The 12,923-nt window shown below is 43.1% G+C and overlaps 1 protein-coding gene across 1 annotated transcript in view; it reads left to right on the top strand.

Annotated features, from left to right (window-relative positions):
- LOC145353032 (SH3 domain-binding protein 5-like) overlaps window positions 1-12,923 on the top strand; it is a 75,228-nt gene that overhangs the window by 34,015 nt on the left and 28,290 nt on the right. The window contains exon 3 of the mRNA XM_080203343.1: window positions 5,100-5,228. Coding sequence (XP_080059469.1) covers window positions 5,100-5,228 — 129 coding nt within the window. The remainder of the gene's footprint in view (window positions 1-5,099; window positions 5,229-12,923) is intronic.

Below are 12,923 nucleotides of genomic sequence, written 5' to 3' on the forward strand. Positions count from 1 at the left end.
CGGGGCAGGCTCGAAGGGCTAGATGGCCTACTCCTGCTCCTATTTCTTATGTTCTTATGTAATCTGGGTGTTAGAATTGATTTGTGCCATGACTAACCTTTTGAAGCACTCCATAATGATGGATGTCAGAGCCACTGGATGATGGTCATTAAGGCGCACTGCCTGGCTTTTCTTTGGTACTGGAATGATAGGTCAATGTCTTGAAGCAGGTAGGGACCTCAGATTGGTACAAAGAGAGGTTCAAGATTTTTGTGAATACTGCTGCCGGGTGATCCTAGCAGGGTCTGAGTGCTTGTCCGGGTACTCCATTTGGGCCAGTCACTTTCCGTGGGTTGATATTCAGGAAAGCTGATCTGATATCTGCGATGGTGACCTCTGATATGGGTTTGGGGGAGGCTTCTGGGATGGAGAGCGTGCTTTCACTGACCTCTTACTCAAAATGGACATAGAATACGTTGAGCTCATCGGGGAGAGGTGCATTGGTGCTGGTGATTCTATATGTCTTCATCTTGTAGTTGGTGGGTGTCCGTATGGCTAACCTGGGACTCTAGCTTTGTCTGGTACTGTCTTTTGACATCTCTATAGGTCATTTGGATTTCTTGTGTGGGTCAGGATTGCCTGATTTGAATGCCTCTGACCTGGACTTCAGCAAGTAGTGGATATCCCTGTTCGGTATTTGTGCAGTATTTACAACACCTTTTATAATTTTCAGCCTCGCAAGTAAAAGCAGTGTTCCACCCTTTTACATATAAATGAAGAGATTGAATGGCAATTCTTCAATCTGAGGGTATTTTAATGTTTGCTGAACTGGAATTTGATCAGCAGTGGCCTCGTTTTCTCTGGAGTGGTTCGAATGTGGTGTAGCGGAGATGATAGATGCACTTAAGATGAGTCTTGGCAAACATCAAACTAAATCTGGTTTCATCTTATTAAAGCCCTGCGTAAGAAGTGACTGACTTGTGTCAAAAAGCATTGGAAGCTTGTGAGGTCCCACATGGAAAACATCTTATTTTAATATTCAAAGGAGAATGGTAAAGTTTGCAATCTAGTTTGTACCGAATGCTGTTCATTAAGTGGTTTATTTACCTATGCAATGTTTAATAAATTTACATGTGGGTTTATTATCTTTACCTCGGTTTGATAGTTTGCCTCCAAGTAGGTGGCCTTCTATCTACAGAGGCATTTGAAACAGCATGTGATATATTCCAGTAAACTGAGATATGAATGAGGAATGGTTCTTTATTTGACCCTGAATTTGTTACCTCCAGACTTGATAATTCCAGTATTCTCCTACCTTGCACCCTCTATAAGATTGAGCTATTATTTAATATTCTGCAGGCTGTATCTTAACTAGCACTGTCCAATTCACCCATCACCTGTATACTTGCTCAACTGTATTAGTCCTGACCTGGCCATGACTCGTTTTAAAATTCTGACCATTGCTTTTGGATTAGTTCATGGTTTCCCCTCTGCTCATCTCTGTCACCTCCTTTATCTCTGAAACCCTTGGATTTGTGCAACTCTCCAATTTTGACCATTGTTGCACCCTTGGTGACCATGCTTTCAGCTGCCTGGCCCCTAAGCTCCAGAATTCCTCCCTAAATCTCTCCTTCCTTGACTTGAGGTCACGTACCAACTGACCGAAGAACAGCTTCTTCCCTGCTGCCATCAGACTTTGGAATGGATCTACCTTGTATTAAGTTGATCTTTCTCTACATCCTAGAATCATGAAGTCACAGAATTACTACAGTACAGAAGGAGGCCATACAGCCCATCAAGTCTGTACCAACCACATCCCACCCAGCCATATTCCCGTAACCGCACATATTTACCCTGCTAATCCTCCTGGCACTAAGATCAATTTAGAATGGCCAATCAACTTAACCCACACACACCTTTTGGACTTGTGGAAGGAAACCGGAGCACCTGGAGGAAACCCACATCGACATGGGGAGAATGTGTGAACTTCACGCGGACAGTAACCCGAAACTGGAATTGAACCTGGGTCCCTGGCGCTGTGAGGCAGCAGTACTACCACTGTGCCACCGTGCTGCCAAATTTTCTGAACAAAATCTATCAAAATTGCATTTGAATGAATCAACACAACTACTTCCATTATTTTGCTGGGGTGCTTGGTCTGTAGATTAAACAGTCGTCCACTGAAATTGAGTGGTATGATTCGTGGTTTTCATTGAAATATCTCTATTATTGCTAAGTACAAATGACAAAGCAATTTTCAAATTCTATAATAATTAGGTTAGGTTGAGTCAGGCATTGTGCACTACTGGCCCTTCTTGAAGAACTGGCAGAGTGTGACCCTTATAATACCAATAAATGTCTTGTAATAAAATGTAATTTGTTTCAGTGAGTCAGTCACCTGTTCAGATTGCCTATTGGGGTCTGCTTTCAGTTTATTTTTGAGTGCTACTTTAACAAGAACATGACTAATTTAATCATTTGAATCTTAGTTTTGTTCTGAGAAACTTATTCTATTGAGATGTAAATACGGAGGCATTGTGTATAGTTTTTGGTTGTCATTCAGCTGGCTCCACTTGGCATTGAGGACCTCTGGGAGTTAAATGCATGATAACAGTGCTGTTCATTGATTAATTACTTCACAGCTGGGAGCTTTGCAAATAACTGCGAATGCAATCATTTATCAATGGACATCGTTGTCCTTGTTACAGGATTGTTCTCAGTTGAACACTTCACTCAGCAATGAATATGACTCATAAGGCTGTTAAATGTGAAGTTGCCATAGTCCCAGATGACCATAGGCTGCCCCCTTTTTTTTTGAGGGGGAGAGCTGATTTAACCTGAGGATCACCACACTTTCAGGTGGGAAGCAAGGTTGAAAAGGCAGTGCCTTCATGAATAACTTCAGCCGGAACAAGAATCAAACCCGTGCTGTTGGTGTCGCTCCGCATCACTAACCAGCTGTCCAGCCAACTGAGCTAAACCAACAGCCATAAACATTAGTGGGTTGTCGACAGGAATTTGGAAAGCACTTCAGTTACCTGTTGCTGTGTTGCAGGTTTTCTCTCTGTTTGCTGTTCTAATCTCTCTCCCTTTTCCATTCTCTTCTATTTCTGTGCTCTTTAATTGTCAGCCTGTAGCATTGTCAGTTGGTAGCATTCTTATCTCTGAATCAGAAGGTTATGTATTTAATGCCCATTCCAGAGACCTGAGCTGCTCATCCACACTGACAAGTCAATGTAGTACTAAGGGAATGCTGCTGCACTTTAAGAGACACCGTCTTTTGGATGTGATGTTAAGCTGGGATCCAGTTTGTTATCTCAAGCTGGATTTTTAAAAAAAGGAGTCCTTTGGCCCTATTTTGAAGTAGAGGAGCTTTCCCCAGTGTTCAGGCCAATATTTATTGCTCAACCAACATCACAAAAGAAACAGTCTATCCAGTCAATATGTCCTCATTCTTTGTGGACTTTTGTTATGGTGTGTATTCAACATTACAATGGTTAAATGAAGCCAGAGCCTGGAAATTTCGTGGAAAGTAATTCACCTCCTGACTCCCCAAAGCATGTGCACCATCTACAAGGCACAAGTCAGGAATGCAATGGGATACTCTCTACTTGCTTGGATGAGTGCAACTCCAAAAAAAGGACTTGAGGAACACAACACCATCCAGAATAAAGCAGCCCACTTTGGCACTATATCCACCACCTTTTAAACATTCACTTCCTCCACTACTGGTATACAGTACCAGCAGCCTGTACCATATACACAGCACTGACAGCACCTTCCAATTCATCTAGAGGGACAAGGGTAGCAGATACATGGGAACACTATCACTTGCAAGTTCCCCTCCAAGTTCATCACCATCCTGATTTTGGAATTATATTGCCAATCCTTCACTCTTACTGGGTCAAAATCCTGGAACTCCCTCCCTAACAGTTGTGTAGGCGAGAAGAATAATTGTAGGTCTGCCAACGCCACATGGACTGCATGGTTAAAAAAGATAGCTCACCACCACTTTCTCAAGGTCAGTTAGGGATGAAGAATAAATGCTGACCTAGCCAGTGAAGCCCACATCCCATGAATGAGTATTTAAAAGTAGTCATGATGTGGATATGCTGGCGTTGGACTGGGGTAAACACAGTAAAAAGTCTGGCAACACCAGGTTTTAGTCCAACCGATTTATTTGATAGTAAACGCACAAGCTTTACTATCAAATAAATCGGTTGGGCTAAAACCTGGTGTTGTCAGACTTTTTACTGAGTATTTAAAAACAGTACTTGATTGGACCATACTTGGATCATGAATAGTTCTATAAAAATGCAAGTCTTTTCATTCCTTTTAATTTTTTATCCCTCCTTCCACCTTTCCCTGAATGATGTGTGGCAGTGAATTCTGTACTTTGACTGCCCAACATGACATGAATCTTGATAGTTGAGTTTCTTCCTAAAGTTAATGATTTTAATAAGAGATGGATAAGCTCCAATGTGTTAATAAGTGGGACAGTTGCTCTCATCCACCATAGTTATAATTTTAGAGAGAGATGTCAGGATGAATTATAGTGAATTCACCATTTATATTTGTCTTCACTTATTACAGACAGCCACATATATCAGCAAATTACAACTTGCCAGCACCATAGTCAGTAACAAAGGTGCCACGCTTAATGCATTATATGTCAGTTGAGCCTTTGAGCAGTTCAATAAGTTCTTGCCTCAGTAAGTTCTTACTGATTTTAATGGGCTCTGCTGCTTTTGGGTAAAGTAAGATTCTTCTGTATTGTCAAAAGTAAGTTACTTTACTGATGAGATTCTGGACGCAGTTGCTAATGAGTAGGTGAGGCAGTTACAAGGAAAACATTACCTGATTGTAACAACTCCTTTCTATTTCCCTGCATATAGTGGAGAAGTAGCATTAACACCAATGCTTCCACTGTAAATGGAAGAGGGGGCTGTACTCCTGGTGTAAATTGAAGTAGGGATTCATGTGCCCTACTGTTGTCTTGTGTTAATGTTCATTGTTTACTGTGGACTGAAACTTGCACCCCTCTTTTTTAAGTATTAAAATAGTTTACTGCTGCTGTCTTTTTTTTTTGTGTGTGACTAGATCTGTTGCTTGCCTTACAGGAAGCTCGGCAGAAATTTCGAACTGTTTTAGTCGAAGCTACTGTTAAACTCGATGAAGCCGGTAAGAAGGTGGGAAAAGCTGTAGATGATTCCAAGCCTTATTGGGAAGCCAGGCGAGTTACACGACTGGTAAGAAAATTAACTATATATTCTTCTCCCCATTCGATAAGGATGTTTCTCCGGAGACATGCTTGGATAGTAAGAAGAAACAATAAATTTGCAATGTAAGCATGACGTGGGAGCCATTATGAGACCAAAGTAGGCAATTTGACCTTTCTAGTGCATGCTGACTCTGTAAAGCAGTGCAGTCAGTTCCATTTCCACCCCGCCCCAATCTCTTTGCTAGTTTGATGTAACATCTCACTTCAGAATGTTTAATCCAAAGGTTACTGAAGAAGAACAGTGGAGTTTTCCTTTGTGTCCTGACCAAGAGTTACCCTTCAACTAATATCACAAAACCAATTATCCAGTCATTATCATTTTCCTGTTTGTAAGATCTTGCTGTGTGTAGATTTGCTGCCGTGGTTCCTACATTACAACAGTGACAGCAACTGAAAAGTTATTAATTTGCTAGAAGCACTCTATGCATCCTTAGTTTTTGTATGGAGCTACCCCTGCCTAACTGTGTGAGCAAGAGTCCTGAACCATTTGCATTGTTATGAGCACTCATCCTTCACCTGACCTCTCAAAAAATCAGTACAGTGGGTTTTTGTTGTTTTTTTTCCCCCAAGTTTCCTGCATCATTCTGTTCAAAATCCGCTGGTTCAGACACTTGTGCTGGAATTCTACCACCCAACCTGCCACAGAATCGGAGCTGGTGAGGGACAGATAACAGAAATGTCTGTTGATCTCGGGCAAGAATTTCCAGTCTCACTCGAGCAAGGCTGTAAAATCCTCTCCTTGATGTTCAGTTATGCTGGGACTCTACAAATTGCATATGACCCCCAGCCTATTAAAACTTTCACTCATTCCATTGATTGAAAAATGCTTTAGAATGTCCTAACATCGAGAAAAGTTCTTTAAAAATGACGTTTTGTTTAAAAATTTCATTGTTAGTCTTGATCCATGTTTTCAATATGCCATGGAAGAGCAGCTAATATTTTACATGTATAAATATACATGTTTTACTTGAAGAGGGTGGCACAGTGATTAGCACTGCTGCCTCTCAGTGATGGGGACCTGGGTTCGATTCCTGGTTTGGGTCACTGTCTGTCTGTATGGAGTTTGTACATTCCCCCTGTATCTCTGTGGGTTTCCTCCAGGTACTCCAGTTTCCTTCCATAGTCCAAAGATGTGCAGGTTAGGTGGATTGGCCATGCTTAATTGCCCTTAGTGTCAGAGGATTAGCAGGGTAAATATGAGGGGTTGCAGGAATAGGGCCTGGGTGGGATTGTGTTGGGTGCAGACCTGATGGGCTGAGTGGCCTCCTTCTGCACGATAGGATTCTAGCTGATCTTGCTTGGCGATTTCAATGCAAGAGTCGGGTGTGACTCTGCAATTTGGCAGGGAGTCATTGGGAGGCATGGCGTGGGCAAGTGTAACAGTATCGGCCTACTCTTAATGAGGACCTGTGCAGCACACGACTTCCTCGTCACCAACACAGCCTTGCATCTGCCTACCCGTAATGAGACCACCTGGATGCACCCCCGTATCTTATTGACTAAGTCGTTGTCAGGAGAAAAGACGGACAGGATGTCAGTGTGACTAAGGCCATGTGTGGTGCTGACTGCTGGACAGATCAGAGGCTCATTGTCTCTAAAATGACGCTCTGCATCAGATCCAAGAGGTGACCACAAGGAAGCAAGGTTATGAAAAGAATCAATGTGGCCAAGCTAAAGAACCCCAGCATAGCTTCAGCACTGGCTGAAGACTTAGAAATCAAGCTTGCTGATGTACACTTCATAGGCAGCGCTGAGGACGACTGGGAATGCTTCAGCACAGTTACCGAGGAATTTCACTGCTCTCCGTCATAGGAAAAACTCTTGCAAGAGTCCTGCTAAATTGTCTGGTCACTCATCTGGAGCTGGGCCTGCTTCCAGAGTCACAGTGTGGCTTCCACAAAGGTCATGGGACCATTGACATGATTTTTGCTGCGTGCCAACTTTAGGAGAAGTGTCAGGAGCAGAATCACGAGCTCTACACAACCTTTGTTGACCTCGCAAAAGCCTTTGACACTGTCAGCCAACAAGGCCTGTGGAGGATCATGTCAAAGCTCAGCTGCCTCCCCAAATTCATTCAGATGGTATGCCAGTTCCATGATGGCCAGAGTACTGGATGGTGGCGAATCCTCTGAGGCATTCCTAGTCACCAATAGCGTCAAACAGGGCTGTGTGCTCGCAGCCACGTTGTTCAGCATGATGTTTACTGCCATACTGAATGATGCCTTCCAGGACAGTGTTGCTGGAATCAGCCTCAAGTACAGAGTGGGTGGGAAGTTCTTCAACTTGCGGAAACTTCAAGCTATTGCAAAGCGAAGGAGACTGTTCTGAGAGACTTCCTCTTTGCCGATGACTGACTGCACCTTGTATACTGGCTCAGAGCCAGAGATACAAGTCAGTATGGATAAACCTTCCATGGCTTATGACAACTTTGGACTCGACTCACCATCAACATCAAAAAGACCAAAGTCATGCTCCTCATGCACGGTACACAGAACCCATAATCACAATCAAGGAGCAGAAACTACAGGCACTGGACCGGTTGACCGGTTCACTTATCTTGGCAGCACTCTCTCCCAAGCAGTGATTATTGATACAGAAGTTAACCGCAGCATATCAAAGGCAAATTCTGCTTTTGGTAGACTGCGCTCCACTGTATGGGAATGTCAAGGAATCAGCCCAGCAACAAAACTGAAGGTCTACAGCGCCATGGTACTCACTACCCTCCTGCATGCCTGTGGAATGTGGACTGTGTATTGAAGGCGTGCAAGACAGCTCAATCATTTCCACATGACTTGTCTTCGCAGAATATTACGCATCAGATGGCAAGACAAAGTACCAGACGCTGAAATTCTCTCTAGAGTAAGTCTACCATCGATCCGCACACCGCTGATGTGAGCGCAGATCCGGTGGGCAGGTCATGTCATCCATGTGTCAGATGAGCGCATACCCAAGCAGCTCCTTTTTGAGGAACTCTCTGCTGGAAGACACTCGCATGGAGGGCAGGAGAAATGTTACAAAGACACACTCAAGGCCTCTCTGAAGTCGTTTGACATTGACACGACCACCTGGGAAATGCTGGCGCTGCCTCATCCACAAGGGCTGTCAAGTTTACGAAGCAAGGTGAATTGCTGAAGCACAACTTAAGTGCAAGCTGCACAAGTCCAGAGCCACCAGCGCAACAACTACAGTGTCTACACAAGTCTGTCCAATATGTGCCAGGACATTCTGTGCCCGAATTGTCCTGATCAGTTATCTTCGGACACGTTGCATCCAGCCTCAAAATGCCGAATGGTGTCGTGATCCTCATCGACGCTGATGGATGAACAACAGGATTCTATGAAATTACTAATCCAATTCCGAGGCCTGAGCACAAAATCAAGACCCTCACTCCAATGCAATAGTGAGGGAATACTACACTACCAGAGATGATAGCTTTCCCTATTTGAGTGGAGGTAAAGGATCTCAAGGCACCACTTTTGAAGAACAGATGAGTTATCCCGGTGTCTTGATCAATGTTTCTCCCTCAATCGACATCGCAAAACAGATTGCCTGCCTATTATAATGTTGCTGTTTGTCAGGATTTGTTGTATACGAATTGATTGCTGCATTTCCTACATTACAACAATAAGCACGTTTCTCCACTTTATTGGCACTTTGACACATCTAGTGATCATGAGAAGCTCTATATAAATGTAAGGGCTCGATCTTACCTGCCATTTACGTTATGGTCCCGCTGCAGGTGAGGTTAGAGAATTTGGCAAATTTCCATTCACTGCAGCGGGATTCTGGCCTAAGTCTGTCGTTTTGTTAGAACAATAAGTACACAAATATATTCCTAATGTGCAAAATTCCAACTTCATTCATAAATAATTTGAATTGGATGCAAAGGAAATGCATTGTTTGATATTAAATTATTCCTCTTTGATGCAAGAAATATACTTCCCAAAGTAAATTAAGCACAGAATCTCATTTCAATTAGTCACCTCATTGTGGTAGTTTTATCTCCCCATTTGATTAAACTAATGACCTAATTTTTCGCATTGTTTCCTTTTTATAATTGGAAGAATTAAAATGAAGTATCTGGAATGTGGGCGCTCTGACCTGATTTAACATCTCATTCTGTGCCACATTGTGGAAGACTTTGTGACCTCCTTCACTTGAAATCTGGCAGGGCTGTAGATGAGAGCAATGTTTGATATTTCAACTGTTCTGATACTGAGTATATTATTAATTCATTTGTCATGAGATTTAAAAAAAATTATGAAGGCTTGATTATAGAGCAAAAAATGTTTTATAGAATCATACAATTCCTACAGTGCAGAAGGAGGCCAATTGGTCTATCGAGTAAGCACCAACTCTCCGACAGAGCAGGCCCTATCCCTGTAACCCCCCCCCCCCCCCCGTAATCCCCCTAAACTACAGATCTTGAGACACTATTGGGCAATTTAGCATGGCCAAACCATCTAACCCGCACATCTTTGGAGTGTGGGAGAACCAGAGCATCCAGAGGAAATCCATGCAGACATGGGGCAAACGTGCAAACTCCATAAATTCTGTCATCCAAGGCCAGAATTGAACCCAGGTCCCTGACACTGTGGGGCAGCACTGCTAACCACTCTGCTACCGGGCTTAGTTTTCTAACAGGCTCTAATTCTGGGGTGGAATAGATACCATATTTAACATATAAATAACTGCTGTCACAAATGATGGCCAGTGTTAGTTTCAGTGGCTGGTGATGTGAAAATATGAACTCAAGAAGGGACTCATTTTGATTCCAAAATGAAGATTAGCACCTGTTGGTGGTAATGGAACAGGTGTCCATCTCTTTGATCATTTATCAATGTACAACCAATACCAGATAGAAAAAGATTCTCTCGTCCAGCAATCTGTCACACTCAATTGTGCATCACAGTATCTACAAACTGCACAACACCTGAAATGTGGTCTCCTGGGGGAGGAGCAAAAATAGATCAAAGACCCAGGCCAATTTGGGGAAACAGATCTGGTAAATACTTCCCAACCCCTCCTGCCTGCCCCCTCAGTCTATACCTTGCACCCACCAGGTGATCAAACTGAGTCTAGGCGTTCACAGTGGTCCTGAATGCCTTGTAGCGACCAGAAACGGGTCCAATTCACACTCGGAAGAATTCAACAAATCAGTATCCAACACCAAATAAGCCATAGCTGTTTCCAGAGACCCACAATTCACTGAGGAAAGGGTCACTTCCTGACAGCGAACCTAGATCCGGCATTACACAGCTTACAATTGACCTGTTCCTAACCTGTTTAATTAGAACTATCCATTTAGATATAATCCCTTTCCTTCATTGTCTTGTAAGCTTGATCAGATCAGCCCTAAGCAACCTGCTCCTGAATCTTTTGGACTGCTTTTACATTTTGTTTGCTTGGCTGCATATGGACACACAGAGCAAATGAAATGACATAACTTGTATGCTGTTTGCACAGGGACTTTCTAGTTGCTGTATGGATGTGCAGTTTAGAACATTTCCCCTAAATACATGCTTCTCTTCAGTGTAAAGTCCCAATTTTGATCTGTGTGAGAGATTGTGGCAGTACAGAGTGCTGTACAAAAGAATGGTACTTAGCAAATGTGAAATGAGACATTTGGCTGTTTCGCAGGGGCTGAACAGTCAGCAACATAAGGCGGTATTTTCTGCAATGTGTTTCACTGAGACAGAGGCAGCCCACCATTGGCAGTGGTGGGATCTTCTGTAGAGTTGAGGCAGCAGATCAATCATGTTTGTATTGAATGGCAGAGAAGGCTCAAGGGGGTGTATGGTGCATTCCTGCTCTAATTTGTTACATACCCATTGATATCCTGCCTAAATCCTACCATCTAGTAATTTAAGCCCGTTCCTGTGAGCAGATGACAAAGGATAATTGAGGCCTCCTCTGCTCGTACTTCCTCTAAAACGCATCCCGTCTACTTCCATCAAACCCAATCCTACTTTTGTTTGCTGGCGAGCATCAATTTGGTGCTAATGAACCTCTGTTCCATTGCTGCCTGACCAACTGCCTCTTCTTGCCTAGGCAGCTGAGACCCAGGTATTAAAAATCTTAAAGTTGCGTGGGCCTCACTTTGTCAAGGTCTTGGAGGATGTATGGGTTTGGCGCCTGTCCTACATTTCCCTCACCTGCTAGAGCATGTTCGAGTTTCCTCTTTTTTTGTTGTCTTTTGACACAGGTTTACGAAACTTGCTCAGAGAGGTGGTTGGAGGTACTTGCCCTGTGAACTTATTAGTAACACAAAATTAAAAGTAAATTTAATGGCCCACACTCCAAAGATGCTTCCGTGTGCCAATCTCTGCTGGCTGAGAGAATCTGGATTGCAGCTGGGTATGAGCCAAATCCTCCTCAGACTGCAATTGATTCTAGAGTTAATGGTCTCAGACTGCCAGCTGAGTGTGAATCTAATAGCAAGCTTATGGCTTCTTATCGATGAGGTTACTTTTTATGAGCAGGCTGGGGTGGATTGGTCAAATCTGATTTCTCTCCAATGTAAGCTTGATGAACTGGGAGAAAGCGCTCCTGCTCCTCTTGGCTCAGAAGCAGTGCCATAAGGCCATTTCTCTTTTCCAGGAAGCTGTCCTCCTTCAGTTGCTCAGCAGCCAAGGGTTAAACCTGGAAGACAGGCTACGTATGAAGCATGCAGCCTCGATATGGTATTAAAGTGATCAATCCATCTCCTGCCTGTGGGTTGGTTCCCCCACCCAAATTCCCACCTCTGTTAAAACAGTGAGTGGAGTGAGCCTTTGGGCTCCATTTTAAAATTTTAGTCCCACCTGACTCCGACCCAACAATTTTTTTTTTGAAGTTAAAATTACCCTGCGTGCGTCAACCCTACCCCTTCAATCAGCAGCCATTGCAGCGTGGTAATATGTGTGAACCAATGAGTCTCGGCGCTCTAATCTGCTGCATGGGATTAATTCCAAGAAGCAACGGAAAGAAATTGTTGAGGATCATCTTCAGGCAGCCTGGACATCTGGCTGGAGAAACAGAATGGGGAGAGGAGGAATGATAAAGTGAAGCAAACAAACTAAAAAATAATGTTGATAGGCACCAGATCAGAAAGTCCAAGGGTGTGAAGTTAGCCTAGAGCCCAACTTTTCTTTTGGATTTTGGCATTAGGTAGAACATAGTGTTTTGCTCCAGATATGATTCAGCTGACCCACTAGGAAGCTTTTATCAAAACAAAATTTACTTAGGAACACGATTAGAATATAACAAAATAAGCATAACTTTTACCAATTAAAATAGCTGAACATGACAAAGTATAATCCTTAATAGCTATCAATCTCTGTTTCCAAATTAGCAGTATCCCCCACAGACATAAATCTGTTCCTCAGAACCAGCTAGCATCAAAGCAGATGTGCTTATTTGGATGCTAGATTTCCAGCCTTTTTACACTTCTGGAAAGTGATCCAAACAAACACCTGTCTTCTGACTCTCATATAGCAGACTCTCAGAGCAAGGGACTTATTTCCTGATAGGTTTCAGTCTCCAACTGAGAGGAAAATGAGGCACTGCTGTTTAACAACTCCAACCAGCATCTGAGCTTGAGTTCTCTGTATAAGCCTAGCTCTACCCAATCAACAAACATGATTTGTTCTATGTCAGTCATCATCATAATCAAGTCCTACTC

This window comes from Carcharhinus amblyrhynchos, chromosome 2 (assembly GCF_965287045.1).
Source record: "Carcharhinus amblyrhynchos chromosome 2, sCarAmb.v2.hapA, whole genome shotgun sequence".
In the NCBI taxonomy this organism is placed as follows: Eukaryota; Metazoa; Chordata; class Chondrichthyes; order Carcharhiniformes; family Carcharhinidae; genus Carcharhinus; species Carcharhinus amblyrhynchos.